Genomic DNA, 18,045 nt, shown 5'->3' with positions numbered 1-18,045 from the left:
CAACTACTATGTGCTGGTTCCTGGGACTCAGACCATGGACTGTGAATCCAGTAGGATCACTATGTCCAAAGCAAAATCCACCCTTTCTTTCTGTGCCCACCTTGATGATGGCACTGCCCCCAACTCAGGCAGTCCTGAAAGCCAGGGGCCTAAGCACGGGTTCTGGAGCCAGACCATCTGGGTCTGAACTCCAACCCAGTGAGACTATCCTGGTTTGAATACCACCTCTCTCTTTCTGGGCTCTGTGATCTGAGCTAAGCACCCTCACCTTCTCTGGGCCTGTGTCTGCTTCCCATCCCACCCCCAATCAGTGCCGACTCGGGACAGCACCCTTTGCCCATCTGCCAGCTTCCACCTGCCTGGTCCCCAGGACAGCAGCAACGCAGGGCTAGGCATAGGCATGGGTGGTAAGGGGAGCTGAGAGGAGCCTGGGCGCTCCCCCAGGGCAGGGCTCAGCTGTCCTCCTCCGGCCTCCCCCACATTATTTATTTAATAAATGTGTACCCAGGCTCCACCTCGTGCCAGGAACAGGAGGGCTTGGCATGGGTGGATCCACCCGACCAGAATCAAGCATTGGGTCACAGGGCAAACTGGGGGCTCCCACCCACATCTCCACACCCCAGAGCCTTAGAGGTCTCTTACCTCCGAAGCAGAGAGGAGCTGCAATCACTGTGTATCCTGGGACAGAGGCAGTTCCTGACACCTGGGCTGGGAAGCTGAGGGGTACTCTGCCCTACACGGCCGTTTTCCTAAGACCAGTCCCTGGCCAGGGGTCTCTGTCTGGCTCTCTAAAGGGAGGCAGGGTGACACAGATAGTCAGAGGAGATGAGAGACAGGAAGAGGAGCAAGATCCAGGGAGGAGAACAGGGAGAAGGACAGAGGACAGGAGGAGAGAAGAAAGCAGGGAGCCTCCATGAGAGGAAGGCCTGGTGCGAGCGGCTGGAACAAAGACGCAGATGCTCAGGGGACCAGCAGAGACCCTCCACTGCCCAGGCACCGCGTCCAGGTGATGAGATGGGGCAGGCCGGGCCCGCCCTTCTCCTATTCCTCCACCAGCCTTGGGGCCAGGCCCGGGACTATTTTTAGCTGGGGCTGAATTTAGCCATTCCCTCGGAAATTCCTCACCCGCCCCAGGCAACGCCCCCGCTGGCCTTGGGGAGAAGCCTGGAAGTGGCAGGTCCAGGCCAGAGGGGAGGAGGGGCCCAGGAGCGGCAGGAGCTGGGAGGGCGCTCAGGCATCTGATAGGGAAGCAGGCTTTCCGCTCAGGCCTCCAGTGTGAGGCACTCCTCTCCCTAAAGCGCGGCTCTCCTCTTCTTCAGGAAGGCCTCCAGGGCTGCGGGGCCACAGAATAGCACTGGTCTCAGGATCTAGGGTACAAATATCACAAGGTTCTTTGTGATACAGGACCCACCACGAGGGCTGCTGGCAAGGATGCCTGCCTGTGGACCTACCAGTCCCTCTCCCTCAGTTCCCAAAAGCCTGCATATTCTAGAGCTCTGCTGGGACTCTGGAGGACTCCCACTTCACAGATGGGGAAACCAAGGCAGAGGGACTTGTCTTAGGTTAGAGCCAGCAAGGCAGCCCAAGCCTGCTCTTTCATTCCCTTCCATGCTCCCTCCATCAGGCCTCTCTCAGGAGGGCCAGACTGCAGGTGTGGCCTGGAGCTCTGGGGCTCTTCAGGGACCCCCGAGAGGCAGGGCACTTCCACTGGAGCAGACGGTTTGAGGTCAGACAGGAGGCTTGCTGGGCACAGAGGCAGGGCTCACAGCCACCTCACTCTTTCAGAATGCAGAGGAAATTTCTGCCTAGACAAGAAGTGAGTCCCGCTCCTCCAACCCTGTTTCTGATATAACCCCTGAACCTAAATTCGAATTCCCAGATTCTGCCTCCAAATTGTCTTCCCAGTCAGTTCTCCCCTCGCCAGCTCCACATCCTCTGCTACCTAAGCTCAGGCTACTCATGTTCCCGCACCCTCATGTCAGATCATCACCTCACGACCAGAGGATACTGTGATGTGCAAAGCTGGCAGTGCTCCCAGCCCTTCCTCTCCCAGAAAGGGAGAGGGGAGCTGGCAGAGGGGAGCCCCTCTGCTCAGGCCGTTTAACTTGGCACTTGAGGCTTTCAACCTGGTTCCTGCCCACACAGAGCCTCTCCCCAGGTGCTCTGGTCAAACTGAGACCTCCCTGCCCCTCTTGGCCTCAGACACATACAGGGGCTTCCCTTTCCTGCCCTGGCTCAGACAAGTTCCCTAAAATGCCAGGTGAACCACGTCACTGCACTTCTCAAGAACTCTCAGTGACCCCTTACAGTGTGAGGCTGGAGCAATGGTGAGATGCATGGGGGGGATTTCTGGCTCTAGTCCACTACTGTGTGGCCTTGGGCAAGGCCCCTTGCTGGGCCTCAGTTTCCCCATCTGAATGATGCAGCGGTGAGGAAGGCTAGAAAACATGGCTGGTTTCTAAGGGTCTTTCCAGGTACACAGTTCTGGCATTAAAGGCCCTGGCCCTTTTCTTCCTCCTCCTGCCCTTCTGGCCTGCCAAGAAGTTGGACATCTCATCACCAGGCCCCATCCCAGGGAGACAGGGAAAGACGGGGGATACCAAGAAACCCAGAGTGAGACCTCAGTGATTCAGGCAGCTAAGAAAGATGGAGCTATCGGGACCTTTATTGGGGGAAGGCGTCCCTCCCCATCTATCCACCCCTTCCCTTCCACATCTGCTCCTTAACTTCCAGTGCCCTGTCCTGGGAAAGGACTGAATGTTTGTCCAGGAGGTTGGGGAGTGGGGTCCCAGCAGTCCCTGGAGGCCCGGCTGTGGGGCTGGCTGGCAGCCAGGAACTCTGCCTCCCCCCTTCGTGCTCCACAGCGCTGTGCGGGAGCAGGGCCTGCTCACCCCCTGGGAACCAATAAACAGGAAACAGACACCAACCTTGTGCTTGCTCCCTCGGCCGGCCCCTCCATCACACTGCCCCCACTGCCTTCCCACTGGCCCCCGATCTGCTGCACCTCTCCAGACCCCAGAGTCTCAGGATCACAGGATGTCAGAACCAAGAAGTCACAATCTCAAAATCACAAATAAAATCAAGAGGTCTGGACTCTTGGAAAAGAACCCAGAATCCTTCATCTTGAAACCACAGGATTCTAGACTCTGAGAATGACAATCTCAAAAGCATACACTAAGTGGCCACATTTCTGAGAGCTGTCTGGAGCCAGCACCCAGGGCTGAGCGCTCCACAAGCATTCTCTCTTTGGCCCTCATAATAACGCCTTAGTGCCCCCATTTTACAGAGCAGGAAACTAAGGCTCAGAGTTGGGATCCAATGACTTGTTAATATCACCCGGCAAGGGGTCAGAGTCAGTTGTGATTTTAACCCTTATCAGTCTGAACCCAAAGCCCACCAGGCACATAGACACTCAGACTCCCTGAGCCCCACCTCACAGGCCGCTTCCAGTGAGGGGCAGCTTTGATGCAGAGAGGGCTTTGCCTCTGCTCTCCTCCCCATGTGGGCTGAGCTATCCTGGACATGTCCCAGGGTGGGGCTGGTGGTAACAAAAGTAGAAGAAGAGCTGGTGAGTGGAGCAAGGACAGTGGGCATGTGGCTCAGCCTCCAGCCCCGGTTTCTCCCTCCTCCCCACCTCCAGAGAACCAGGCTCGGAGCCACTGACTATGTGGGTACTGTAGCCAGGCCCCAACCTGCCTTCCTGTCTAGAGCTTTGTCTTCTGCTTCACGGCTGGAAAGAGGTGCCCAGCAGCCAAGAATCTTAGAATCATAAAACCTTAGCATCTCAGTCATGAGGGGAGGAGGTAACATTTCTTGAGCACTTACTGTGTGCCAAGCCCTCTTGGCATGCTTTCACTTAATCTCAGCAGTAGGCTGGGTGCGGTGGCTCATGTCCGTCATCCCAGCACTTCGGGAGGCCAAGGCGGGAAGATTACTTGAGTAATCAGGAGTTCAAGACCAGCCTGGGCAACATAGTGAGACTCTGCCTCTACTAAAAGTAAAAAAAAATTAGCCAGGCATGATGGCGCACGCCTGTGGTCCCAGCTCATTGGGAAGTTGAGGTGGGAGGGATTGCTTGAGTCCAGGAAGTCAAGGCTGCAGTGAGCCATGATTGACCCACTGCACCCTAGCCTGGTTGACAGAGTGAGACCCTGCCTCAAAAAAAAAAAAATCATCTTTTTTTTTTTTTTGAGATGGAGTCTCGCTCTGTCACCCAGGCTGGAGTGTGGAGTGCAGTAGTACAATCTCAGCTCACTGCAACCTCCGCCTCCCAGGTTCAAGCAATTCTCTTGCCTCAGCCTCCTGAGTAGCTAGGACTACGCCCTGCTAATTTTTTTTTTTTTTTTTTTTTAGTGGAGACAGGGTTTCACCATATTGGCCAGGCTGAGTCTTGAACTCCTGACCTTGTGATCCGCCCGCCTCGGCCTCTCAAAGTGCTGGGATTACAGGCATGAGCCACAGCGCCCGGCCGAAAAACAAAATAATCTTAACAATAATCCTCTGTGGAGTGAGGGGATACTGCCCCCATCGACTACAGCCTCGGGGGAGTAGGTAAGTGCTTGCCTGGGTCTGAAAGCCAGCGTGCAGGGAGACGGCATTCTGGACAGCACCCTTTACCCTCCACATGCCACCTCCCTGAAGCCTCCCTAGGCCTCTTAGGGATGAAGGGACCTGACGGTTCCTCTGGTCAGACAGCACCAATGCCACCAATTCCCACATGGAGCTCCCAGAACATGGGGTGAGGGAGTTTCTTTCCTTCTGCTGCTGGGCTCTCAGTTCTGCCCTCAAATGGGGCAGCCTGGCAGAGACGTGACTCCCACCCCCTCCCTAGGTGCCCACCTTCCCTCCTTGCCCTGGATTTAAACTCTCCTATCAACTGCCCTTCTTGGGAGCGGCCTCATCCCACTTGTAGTCAGCAAAACTATGGCCTGCCACCTCTGGAAGCCAGGCCTGGCCCCAGGAACACATTGGCACTTCTGCCCCTGCCCCACCAGGCCTGGGCTCTGCCTGCCTCTGGACCTCACCCACCTCAGGAGGCTAGGATCCTTGGTGAAAGCTCTTGGCAAGGAGGGATGGTGTCCAAGTTTTCCCCGTGTGTCCCCACTGCCCAACACGGAGCTCAATGATTGACTGCTAAATGAATGAATGACAAATGAACATGGACAGAAATAGCAAGTTAAATGCAGTGGGCCTGAGTTCAAAGGTTCTGCCCCGGGACCAGCACCAGCTGGGGACTCTGAATATCAGGAACCAACAGCCTGGTCCTTTGCCTATCTGTGCAGTAGACAGAATAATGGCCCTGGCATTACATCCTCATGCTAATCCCCAGAACCTGTGAATATGTTACCTTACATAATAACAGGGACTTTGCAGGTGTAATTAAGGATTCTGAGATGGGAAGATTATCAAATTATCAGGTAGGCTTTAAGAACCCAATGAATCACAAGGGTTCTTAAAGAAGGAGGAAGGAGGCCGGGCGCGGTGGCTCACGCCTGTAATTCCAGCACTTTGGGAGGTCGAGGCAGGCGGATCACGAGGTCAAGAGATCGAGACCATCCTGGCCAACGTGGTGAAACCCCGTCTCTACTAAAAATACAAAAATTAGCTGGATGTGGTGGCGCATGCCTGTAGTCCCAGCTACTTGGGAGGCTGAGGCAGGAGAATTTCTTGAACCCGGGAAGTGGAGGCTGCAGTGAGCTGAGATCGTGCCACTGTACTCCAGCCTGGCAACAAAGCAAGACTCTGTCTCAAAAAAAAAAAAAAAAAGAGGGAGGAAGGAGGTACGGGTGAGCAAGAGATTTGAAGATGCTGGGGAAGATGGGAGAAGGGGCCACAGGCCAAGGAGTGCTGGCAGCCAGGAGAGGATGGTAAAGGCAGAGGCATTGATCTCTCCAGGGCCGCCAGAGGCGGGCAGGCTTGTCAGCACCTGGATCTTAGCCCAGTGAAACCCTTCAGACTTCTGATCTCCAGACTGGAGAGTAGGAGATCTGTGTTGTTTTCAACCACTAGATGTGTGTAGTTTGCTACTGCAGCAACAGGACACTAATACACCACCCAGACCTCTGCAATCAGCACAGGTCTTCCCACCTCAGGTGTGCTCTGCACTCCCCTCTCACCCTGTTGCTGCCTGGCGACTTCTTCAAGCTCCACTGGAAAGAAACCATAGGAAGTTTTGTTCGTTTGGTTCTTGCTTTTTGTTCTGAGACAAGGTCTCACTCTGTCGCCCAGGCTAGAGTGCTGTTGGGCAATCACAGCTCACTGCAGCCTTAACCTCCTGGGCTCAAGCCATCCTCCCACCTCAGCCTCTCGAGTGGCTGGGACCACAGGTCTGTGCCACCACACCTGTTTTTTATTTTTAGTAGAGGCAAGGTCTCCCTGTGTTGCTCAGGCTGGTCTCGAACCCCTGGACTCAAGCAATACTCTCACCTCAGCCTCCCAAAGTGCTGGGATTACAGGGGTGAGCCACCACGCCCGGCCCAGATAAAGGTTTACTGTCTCGTCAGCTGCAACATCACACTTCTGGACAGGCCCCACAGTGAGCACCACAGCCTGGCACAAGTGTGGAAAAAGACCCTATCTGGGGGTGGGGGGGATCCTAGAGCAGGAGCCGATGGTGGGGAAAGCAGGTAGGGGGTAGACCCAGGCCTGAGTCCCGGCACCACTCTGAACCTGCCTTCTCAGCAGCCTAGTGGGATGGTGGGTCCCTGCCTGCCAGCACTTCATTCTGCAACCGAGATCCTCCTTAGAACTGGGTCCTTTCCCAACAGCCCTGGGAGGAGGTTTATCCTGGTGCCCAAGAGCATGGACAGCTCTGTGGCTCTGAAGGGGGATGGAACTTATTGAAAGCCTCACAGCAGGAAGGTGGTGAGGCAAAGCTGATCTCCTGACTCCTAGTACAGACACCAGGCTGTCCCTAGTGAACCCTAGAGCTACTGGAGGGTTGGGTCCTGGAAGTCCCTCCAGGGCCTCAGGCACTGTGGTTGGGGCCCCAAACCCCTGCATCTCATGGGCTGAGGTTCACTCACTGCACAGAGCCCAGCAGCCTGACAGTTTTCCTCTGTGTCTGTCTCTCCCAACCCCCAGAATGCCCCAGAGACCCTGGGAGCTGAGAATTAGAGGGAGGACATCATGGGGGGAATCAACTCCCATGGGGAGACAGCAGCTCCAATAGGCTCCTGCTTCCCAGGGGACCCAGGGCCCCCATTTCAGGGCTTGCCAGCAAGGCGCCAGGCTGCCTGGGCACATTTCCCAGTAAGTACGCCAGGGCTTCAAGCCTTTCTGGGAAACACTGGCTCCCCCTTCCCCCACCCTGCTACCGCCATCCCTGCCAACTCTGCTTAGTGGGAACTCTGTGGGACCAATGTACGGTCTGGGAGTCAGGACACTGGGAGCCAAATCCCATACTCAAGCTTTGGGGCCTTGGGCAGACCCTGCCCACTCTGAGCCTGCTTCTTTATTGGACTATTGGAGCCATGGCAATGCCCACCTAGCTGGAGGATCAGATGGGAGGGATGGGGCTACCTTGGGGGGTGGAGGGAGGCATGAGCTCCCTGTCCCAGGAGACATGCACGCTGGAGCTAAATGGGTGTCATGGTGGCTGCAGAGGAGACACCAGTGGGATATGGCCCTGTCACCTGCCTCACTGGGACCCTGTGGCGGCTCCACTCTCCTAGCCTTTCGGCCAAGCCAATGTGGGTCTGCAGGGGGTGGCCAGTGTAGCGCAAAGCCCAGTCCACCCTGGGGACTTTTCAAACTCCACCTCCCCACCCTAAGTGACCCCTCACACACTGCCCAGCCATGTGAGAAGTTGTAGCTCTGTGTCACCTTGAACATTGGGGTCCAGGCCCTTGAGGAGCCCCTGGGGCTGCAGCAGAAACCCACCACCCCACCATCATCTCTTATCCAGATTATTCCAGTAGCCTTCTGACTGGCCTCACAGCCTCCACCTGGCCCCTTGCAATCTATCCCCATGGAGCAGCCAGAGCAGACCTGTGAATGCTTAAGTCAGACCAGGCCACTATTCCACTCAGAACCTTCCAACAGCACCTGCCCCATCTCACTTTGAATATGTGCTGAAGTCCTCCTATTGGCCTACACGATCTTCCTCACCCTAACCCACCTCTGATCTTCTACTTCTCTGCTCCATCCATACAGTCCTCTTGACTGTTTCTCAGCCACCTCAGTGCCTTTGCACCTGCTGTTCCTCTCTGCCCAGAATGCTGTTTCCTTCAGCCACCTGACCTGCTCCCTCACTTCCTCCAGGCTTCTGCTCAAATGTCACCTCCTCAGACAGGCATTCCTGATCTCTTGATCTAAAGTACCCCCACCCTGTCATTCTCTACTCCCTTATCCTGCTTTATTTTTTTCTCAGACCCTACCACTCCCTGACACAGAATATCTCCATTTACAGACAGGCCTCCTCCCTAGTCTGGAAGCTCCACAAGGACAGGCTTTTGTTTTGTTTGCTGCTGTATTCCCAGGCCTAGAAGGCCTGACATGTCTTATTGCTTAGACAGTATTTGTTTAATGGATGAATGTATTACCCTATCAAAGGCCACCTGAGTCTCTGAAACAAACTTTTACTGCACACAACCTGCCATATTCCTTTCCATCTCCTAGCCTCTGCTCATGCTGTGCCCTCTTCATAGAGCCTCTCCCTCTTGCTCAGTGTTCAAGCTCAAGCTCAGGCAGAGCCTCTTCTAGGAAGTCCCTCGGCCAGTTTCCAGGCTAGTCCCTCAACATCCTAAGCCCCTTCGAGTTGGCTTCTAGATCCTACACTCTGTGTGTCTCGGCTCCCAGGAAGCCTGGGGGTGCCTCCACCCTGCTTTGGGGCAGCAATGTGTAGCCTGAAAGATCACAGATGGGAGGGAGGGAGGGAAGCAGGAGGGGTAAGTCCCTACACAGGGAGAGGGGGCTGGGGACAGGATTAGCAGCAGCCTCTCCGCCTCCCAAACCCAGCTGGTCCCAGAAACGTGGGGCTGGAAAATGTCAGACTCAACTCTAGTCCATCCCCCAACCCTTCCTCGCTGGAGAGGACTCATTCCTGGACAGTGTACCCCCCAAGAGCCCGGGCCCTTAGGAAGGAGTTGGGAGGAGATGTGAGGAATAAACAGAGGAAAGGGGCTGCCCTTCTGCCTGTCCTCCCTCATCTCACCCCCTCCTGCTGGGTGACAAGACATTTAATTATAGATATTTGGTACCGCTCAGAATTCCAAGTGTCCTAATCACCTCCTCCTTTCCCCCCAGAACCAGTTTCCATGGAAAAATCACACAAAGAGCCAAGGAGGGGAAGGAGAGAACCTCCACCCCCGCAGGTTCCCCGCCAAAAGGGGAGAAAGAAGAGTGACTAGAAGAGATATTGCCAGACCTTCATCAGCAAGGCAGGGAGCTGGCTGGGTAGGGAGGGGGTCTGAGTGGAGAGGAACAAGGCCAGGGTCCTGGTGCATGGGCCTGGTTCTGCCCGCCCTTGCTGTGTGACCTTAGACCTAGCATTCTCCCTTTCTGGGTCTCAAAGTTCTTCCCATCCCAACCCCAGGCCCTGGTGAATTAAATAACCACTATGAAAGTGTTCGGGCTGTTGGGGATGTGGAGGTGACACTCCCAACTGTCTGCTGACTTGTCCCCGCTACTCAGATGGCAGGCCAATCTCCTTGGGACCCCTCACCTCTAAGACACTGATATGCTAGGATTCAGGGTGAATCCAACAGTCTTCGACTCTAAGTCTGCACTGTAGGATATCCACAGCTTTCACAGTTGAAGAGTGAAACAGATAGTGTCTGGCATATAATAAGCACTTGATAAATGTTCGTCGTTGTTACTGCTATTTCAGTATGTTAAAATTTCGTGAGTTCATCTGCCTATGATGCTGAGACACAAGTCACTCCCTGCTGTGGGCTACAGTTGTGGCATGTGTCAAACGGGTATCAGGGACCTGAGGGCAGAAGGTGGGACTGCAAGACTCCGCACTTTGAGGCTGGGGCGGGGGAAGCTCTCCCTCACAGGAAGAGTTGTTGACCAACCAGGCTACAGTGGGCCTCAGTGGAGGTAACAAGAGTGTGGGAGGGGCGGGGCAGGGAGGCCAGACAGCTCTGCCTCCTCACCTCCCGGCACATAGACAGGCATTCCTGGAATAAATGACCCATGAGCGACCGTTACTCCCTGTTCTCCTGGGTTCATGCAGCTATTGCAGACAGCTGCCTTTCTCTCCCCCCCAGCCACACCCCTGGCTCCTCCCATTTCACTTGACTCCCCCTGCAGGCTGACTCCCTCCTTCTGAGCCTCACAGACCAGGCAGTCTAACCTCCCACTGTACAGATGGGAAAACTGAGAGACAAAGATGACTCTGTCCAGGTCTGAGTGAGTCAAAGGCTGAGCCAGGCCTGGCCCCAGGCCTCCCACTTCCCGGCAATGGGGGCAACACCACACAGAGCATGAATATGGACCTGAGGGTGAAGGACTCCCCACAGCCTGGGGGGTGGGGGGCATCCCCTTAGTCCCCAGGGACTGCCAGAAGCTAAGAATGACAGCTCCTCTCGTCTCTGCTTATTCTGGAGTCCATACCACGCCATCTCCACCCACGGCCCAGGGAGCATGACTGGAGCCTCAGGCTTGAAACAAGGGAACATTGTCTCCTCAACAGAGGCCACCAGGAGGGGGTGGACAGCTGCTCCCCATCTTCTGGGAGCCAGAAGGAAGGGGACAGCAGGAGGGGTTCAAGCTAGCAGATGGGAGAACTTCCAGGCTTTATGAGGGGGTGGGAAATTGGAGGATGATGGATGTTCTCGGAGGCTACTGCAGTCCACCAGGTTATACTGAGGCCCCTGAGGACCCAGCCCTGTGTTCACAAGCCAAGCCTGGTGGCTGAGAAGCAGCTGGGCAATGCAGCCTCCATTTTTCTTCTTTCCTGCTACCAGAGAGGAAATGATCACACCACCCATTCACCACAAGAGACAGCCTGCCAGGCAGAGGCCATTACCCCCATTTTACAGAAGGGGAAAGTGAGGCACAGAGCAGGGATATGATGGATCCTAGGCCACACAGGGATCAGAAGAGCAAGGCTCACACCCTGCTCTTCTAATGACAGACTCACCAGTTCCCTCCCCCTAAGGGGACATCAAGCTGGGCCTGGAAAAGTGAGAGGCCTGGAGTGGGCAAAAGCTTGGAGATCAGAGAAGACCTCTGTTCGTGGCAGGGAGAAGCCCATGTTATGGCAGATCTGTCCCGCCTCAGAGCTCCAGAAAGGGGTGGGGGGTAGAGGAGAATGTGAAGGGAGGTGGGGCAGAAGTTCTGTAAACTCCCACCTCCTCTCTGGGTCTCAAAGCCTTCTCTTAGAAGCACCCGCAACCCACCTTCAGTCTCCCTGAGTCCCTTGGTTTACTCCTGTCCTCTCCCCCATTTGAGCCTTCAAGGCTCCCAGAAAAGATATATGGGAAAGGAGGCTGGGGAGGAGACCCCTGACAAGAGCTGGCCCTGCTGTCTTCCTCCCCTCCCCCACCTTCAGAACTGGCACTGGAGTTCAGGGGCACCGGAGCTGCCCTCGCTGGGACTCAGAAGGAAGGACAGGTTCAAAACTCCCCGCTCCCCACTCCCTGTCTGCTCTCTCTGCAGCCTCCATGAGAAACCCCAGAGCCAGGACCAGGGGGAACTGGAGACAAGGAGAGAGAACCAAAGAGAAAGGGAGTTCAGAGGGGCCATGAGAGTGCTGGGAAAGGGAGTGACTGAATCAGTCCAGGGTTTATAATTTCCAGGCTTCTCACACAGTCAGGGAGCGCAGTGGGAGTGCAGGCCACAGCTGAAATAACCACTGGCCATCGCTGAGCTCAGCTCAGAATCCACAGCCTGGAATCTAGCTCCCAACCCAGATGCCAGGGCATATGCCATCTGGATCCCATCTGAATCCACAGCCTAAACTCCAGGGATAGCTGAAGCCACAAGGTAGAAGGAGGGGTCTCAGGGAGAGTGAGCCCCCAGGGCTGGGGGTCTGGCAGAAAGGGGGTGCATCTCAGAGTCACCAATAAGGGGGTAGAGTGGGGAAAAGATGCAAGCAGACAGGATGGGGGAACAAGAACCGACCCCCCGGACCCATAGAGGCAGCCCTGAATATAGGGCCCAGAACCACTCCTGACCTCTCTAAAGGGCCCTGGCTGCCCAGCCTCTGCAGCCCCCTCCCTGCCTCTATCCTCCCCTAGAAGCCCCCATCTAGAAGCTTTTTTCATCTGAGGAGGCTCTGGCAGAACTGAGGCCCCAAGAGTCCCCAACTCAAAACCGCAGGCTCCCCCAAATCTGCACAGTACCAGCTGGATGGAAACATACGCACTAGTTTGTCCACCTATCTCCCCTGATTGGCGAGGTTAAGTCACAGAGAAAGGCCAATGTCACACAGCAAGAACAGAACTGCAGTTAGAACCCTGAGCCCCCTCTGCTCCTCCATAAAGTAAAGCCTTGTACCTCCCCAGTTCTCCCAGGCCCAGGAACACATCTATATTCTGACCTGTCATAGGAAAGCCACACGAAGAAGGGCAAACCCATGTCAACTGTGGCCCCTGAGCCAAACATCCTATCAAGGGTCTGGCCAACAGAGTAGCAAGCCTCAGAGAAAGGACTGAGCCTGCGCTGGGTGCCATCACACTCATCCCTCCAACAAAGAACCACACAGGGATTTCCAAAACCAGTCCCTGAGAAACATCCAAAGGACAAGATAAGAATCCTTTGTAATTACCACCCAGAACACCTGGAGCAGACAAGAACCTTTGCCATTAGCACCAGCAGAAAACTGAAGCTTCTACAGGGCCTGAGTAGACAGGAGCCCTGTGTCATTAACAACTCTTAAAACTGCACAGGCACTTCCAGGACCAGAAAAGCACCCTTGGCACCTGGGCACCTGACCAGTGAATACAATGCAAAAGGCTCCAACCGAAGTCGGTGCCCATGGCCCTTCTTTGGCCCCAATCTGAAGGCCCCTACAAAGGACTCACCACCTGTGGCTTGCTGCAGCACTTGCTGGCAGGGGTAGGCTCATCTGCAGTCCGAGCTGCCTCAGGGGGCTTGGCCTCAGCAGAGGGCGGTGCAGCCAGAGGCAAGCAGGGCATGTCCACTGGCACTGGGGCAGGGACCTCACCGGAGTGCAGGTTCAGCATGTACTGCTTGGTGACGTCCTCGAGCGATGGTGCCTGCAACGTGGGATGGGCTCGGGTAGGGAAGCCTATGGGTTCTGGCACAGCCACAGGGGGACCAACAGAAGTTGGTGGCTCAGGCACCACAATAGGCATAAAGGTGGCGGGCACACTGGCATGGCGAACGTGTCTGGAGGAGGGCCGGGCCTGAGACAGGCTGCCAGTCTGGTCCTGACTGCCCTCGTCTCTCCGAAGCTCCTGGTGACTACTCCGAGCTGGGCGCTTCTTGGAGCCTCGGCGGATTAGCCTCGGGGACAGAATGTCAGCCAGCTTGGGGTCAAGGTGAAAGTTTCGGTGGGCAGTGGCAGGGGGAGGCAGAGCCTCAGGTAGGGCCCTTTCAGACTGTGCCCGGCTCCTGGTGACACCAGGTTCTTCTGGCTCTGCCCGCTGCTCTACAAGGATGGGCTCGCTGCTGGATGGAGGCAACACGGGCTCAACTTCTCGGATGGGCTCCCCTCCAGGGCCCTCGAATCCAGGCCCAGCCAGCTCCCCACGGCGGCTGGGGTCACTCAGGGATTTCTTCTTGGGGGCTTTGCCAGCAATCCTGTCGTCCACCACACGCCCCAGGGTGCCAGGCCCCTGAACTATGCTCTGAATAACCTCCTGATACCCCTTGCTCTCTTCACTGCCCACAGACCAGTCACTGTGACCACTGGTCAAGCCCTCATCCATGGCTGAGGTGGCAGGGAGCCCTGTCTTGGGGCTCAGTGAGCCCAGGAGGTTGCTGTCCACAGAGAACCCAGTGGGCTCTTCAGAGGTGGCAGCCCGGTGGCGCTGAGGAATTGGGTCACTCAGGGACCTGTAGGCCTCCCCTGCCTCCCCATTGCTCAATTCACTCCCACCAGAACCTGAAGGTGGGACTTTGCGTCGTCGGCGGAGGGCACCTGGTGTGGGAGGGGTCTCAGGGGACACCAGGGCCCACACGCCCAGACTGTCCTCAGTCCCAGGGCCATGGTGGTTCGTCTGGGCCGAGGATGAGGAAAGAGGTCGCCACATCCCTGTGGTACCCAGGCCACGAAATGCTGCAACAGGAGGCTCAGGGTCTGCCCCAATGCCTTCATCTGTCAGACTGGACTCAGGGCCTGAGAGCTCCTCCTGGGACCGCTGCCCTCGGGTCACATCCCCTGCCCAGTCAGGGCTTCCAGGGGGGGCATCGCTTCCATCATCTTGCTGGGCACCCATGCGCTGGATCTTCTCAAAAACCTGGCGGGCCTCCTGCACATATTGGTCCTGGACGATGAGGGGCAGCGGATCCTCCTCGGCACCAGGGCCTGTCAGCAGGAGCTCGGAGGAGCTGGACTTCAGAGCACTGGTGCGGGGCAGGCGGCGGGCCATGGGCTTCTCAGAGCAGGTGAATGACTTTGCTCTCCGCAGAGTGGCTGTCAAGTCCTTGAGTGTGGGGCGCGTGCCAGGTGATGCTGGGGCTGGGATGGGTATGGGTTCAAGTTGCCCCACAGGGCCACCTGCGGATGGTGAGTCTCTGCCATCTAGGCGGTTGCTTCCACGGTCCCCGGGGCTCCCACCAGGTTTTCGGACCCTCAGCTCTGAAAGGTCTGAGCGCAGGAAACTGAGAAGCGTCAGGGTCTCTGAGGCGATATCTGGATTTGACAGGGACTTCCGCTGTCGACTCTTTTCAGGCTCAAATCCTCCATCCCTCAATGCCCTAGAGGTGCCTCCAGGTCCTTTGGCACGGGTTCGAGCCTGGGACCGCAGGAGCCCTTCCCCAGCTCCAAAGCTAGGGGAGCGGTACACGCCCCAGCCCCCAGAACCCCTACTAGACCATAGGTCGTCGTCCTTGAGGGTCTCCGTGCTGGAATAACGGCTGCTACCGCGGGAGCCTGCGGGGCTGGCCAGGTACGAGGGAAAGCTCACCTTGGCCACACGGAAAGCTCCTCCCACAGAGTCAGACATAGGCCGAAGTCCCTCCTGGGGACCTGGGACGCAGGGCGGAGAGCCACTACCCCACTCCCGGAGTCCTTCTTCTGTAGGGGCTCTTGGAGATGTTGGGGGCTCAGGGCTCCCAGAAACCCCTGCTGAGTCCATGCTGCTTAGATTTAACCCATCACTGTCAGGCCTGCAGTCCTGATCCAATAGGGAGCTTCCAGGCCTGAGCCCGGGCCTCCCTCCCCAGCGGTGGCCGCCCTCACCATCTCGGTCGTCGTCACTGCCCGAGGAGTGGCCGCCGTGGTAGGCCGGACTCTGGGCTCCAGGCAGCTGCGGCGGGCCCTCCTCTTCCTCCTCGCTGGAGCTGGCAGCGCGACTGCGGCTGACAGGATAGGAGGAGGCGATGGAGGAGGAGGAGGAGCAGGAGGCCCGGGCCCCGGCCTGCGGTTGGGAGAAGATATGCCAAGAATGTAAACCATCCGCTGGACGCTGCGCCCGCTCCTGTTGCTGCTGCGGCCGGCGCAGCCTCCCTTCGGTCCCCGGCCCGGTCAGGGGCCGCGCCGAACGCAGACCCGCCAGGGGGAAGCATGTCCGAGGGGGTGGCGTCGGTGGCTGCCGCGACTCCCGAGCCGGAGGCTCCCACGCGGCACCGTCGGGGCTGGGCGTTCCTGGGGATTCAGAGTCGGCGCTGGGCCTCCTGAAGCCAGGACCGCCGAAGAGCTTGCGCATCTCGGTGACGCTGGGCCAGGCTCCTCGCGCTGGGCCCTCGGCCGCTTCTTCCGCGGCCACGGGGAAGACGCCTCCGTCTCGGGCCCCAGCGGAGCCGTCGTCCAGACGCGGCGCGTCGAAGCGCCGGGAGAGCTGGCGCACCGACGGCGAGAGGCTGCGGAGCGGGCGCGGCTGCGCGGGGGCGGCCAGGGGCCCAGACGCCAGCTTGGACACGCGCCGAGAGGGCTGGCCCCGGGCAGCCGTGGTCGGCCGGCACGAGGCGCGGCGCCTCAAGCCGGGGGTGTCCGTGTCCTCCTCCCTCGGCCCGGGGCCGCCGCTCCAGCGCTCCAGCAGCTTGAACGAGACGCTGCGGTAAAGCTGGGGCCGGGGTGCCCCGTCCGCCATAGTGGCGTAACTCACTCCGGGGGGGGCTGGCCTCGGGGAGCCGCGGCCAACCCCCCCTGCGCCCCCACTCCCTAGGAGCGCAGCGGCCCACGCCGAAAGCAGCGCACGGGAGTGTGGGAGGAGGACGCAGAGACCGGAGCAGAGGTTTCTCTGCCGCGGCTCAAGTTTCTGTGGCCACCGGCCGCAACGTCTCCATCCCGGGCGGCCCCTCCCGCCTCAGCGCCGACCCCCAGGCCCAGCCCCCGCCGCGGCTGGAGCGACCAGGGGCACCGCGGCACTGCCTGGGCGGGATCCCAGCGCTTGGTTCCTCGACTCTGCGTCCGCCTGCCCAACGGCTTGCCTGCCTCCCCTCGCTCTCCCGCTCCGGCTCCCGCTCCCTCCCCCTCGGCTGCTCGCTCCTGGCACCCTTTTGTTGCAAATAAACTTTGCGGCAGAGGCAAGGGGGCGGGGGGCGGGGCCTGGCGCCCAAAAGAGGGGGTGGGCTCCGGGCGTGCGCGAGCCTGGGAACCGGGTGGTGGGAGGGAATCAGGGAGGAGCCGAAGAAGAAAAAGCCTGCTGGAGGACTTGCAGACTGAGGCGACCCTCTGGCCCTCCAGAGACGTCCCTCGGGAGCCCAGCAGGCCGAGCTGCCCCCAGGGAGTCGCTGAGACACACGCAACCGCTGAGCGTGCTCAGCTCCGCATACTCGCAGCCAGGGCGCCGCGTCCACCGCGGGCCACCAGCCTCCGTGCGGAAACACCTCCTGCCCAGGGGCTCCAACATGGCAACCTCGGACTCACAAACTCTCGTACACACTGACACTCAGGTGCACGCAGACGTACACTCTCTGGGCCGGGAAAGGGGTGGGGCTCGGCCCCAGGGAGAGCCCGGGGAGCCGCGGGCTAACTAAAGGGTCCGTCGCTCCCTGCCGCGCCCTACTCCCCGCCCAGGCCACGCCCCCTCCCCTTCCCTCACTCTCTCCGCCCCCTCCCCCTCCCCGCCCGCCCTCTGCGGCGAATTCAGCTGTAGCCACGCCCTTGTCCCCCCATCTCGCTCCCAAGCGCCCCGCCCATCCCACCTCCCAGCCGCCTGTCCGGCTCCGACCGGCCCCCAACCCGCCCAGCGTTGCTCCAGAAGTCCCACCCTTCGCGACCGCGCCCCCACCCCTACTTTTCCAGCTGCCACGCCTTCCACCTGCCCCTGCCGTCTGGCGGCTCTTCTCCTGGACTCTCCGCCTGGATCCCCGAGCCCCTTTCCTTCTTGCTCTGGAGTACGCGGCTCTTGCGCCCCCTCGCGGCGTGATTTTCCCAACGCCCGGAGTCCTGGACGGATAAAGCAGCACCCATCCCCAAAAAACGGAGAGTTGTGAAAACTTCCTTTCAGTCGTTACCTAATCCCCTTAGTCTTTTTCAGACCTTCGCAAAGCGCACTGCCCCTTCTTAGGCCTTATACACGAAAGGAGCTTCGACGGGAACGCCCTCGACTTCCCACTGCCAAACCTATACACTCTTACCCGCAGCTGCTTCACCTTCTTGGCAGGGAAAGTGTAGGTTGTTTCTCTGGCTTCACGCTGATCCCTCGCTTGAGCTCCCCTCCCGCCCCTGCCTCCGTCTGAGTCTCACATTGTTCTCAGTATTGGGGCATCATCCCCTTCCGCATTCCTACCTGCCTCTAGATCCCATTCATCCTCCCGGCCCAACTAACGAATGAACGAACGAATGAAAATGTATGGAGTACCTATAATGTATGGGCAATATTATTTAACTTATTTTTTTAAATCCACAAACCACCCTTGGAGACAAATATTATTACCCCTTCTCTGTGGACCGTGAAGGAGAAGTAACTTTGACCACTATGCAAGTCAGGAGATAGCAGCTCCTGCTAAAATTCAGATTTC

The 18,045-nt window shown here is 58.1% G+C and overlaps 1 protein-coding gene across 1 annotated transcript in view; it reads right to left on the bottom strand.

Annotated features, from left to right (window-relative positions):
- The window catches only part of ARHGEF17 (Rho guanine nucleotide exchange factor 17), a 61,199-nt gene extending 44,224 nt beyond the window's left edge, over positions 1–16,975 (bottom strand). The window contains exon 1 of the mRNA XM_004051780.5: positions 12,975–16,975. Within this exon, the coding sequence (XP_004051828.5) occupies positions 12,975–16,169 (3,195 nt within the window). The 5' untranslated portion in view covers positions 16,170–16,975. The remainder of the gene's footprint in view (positions 1–12,974) is intronic.
- Between the last annotated feature and the right edge of the window lie 1,070 nt (positions 16,976–18,045).

This window comes from Gorilla gorilla, chromosome 9 (assembly GCF_029281585.2).
Source record: "Gorilla gorilla gorilla isolate KB3781 chromosome 9, NHGRI_mGorGor1-v2.1_pri, whole genome shotgun sequence".
Taxonomy (NCBI): domain Eukaryota; kingdom Metazoa; phylum Chordata; class Mammalia; order Primates; family Hominidae; genus Gorilla; species Gorilla gorilla.
Note: the sequence above shows the minus strand (reverse complement) of the source record. Positions and strands in the feature narration are given on the sequence as shown.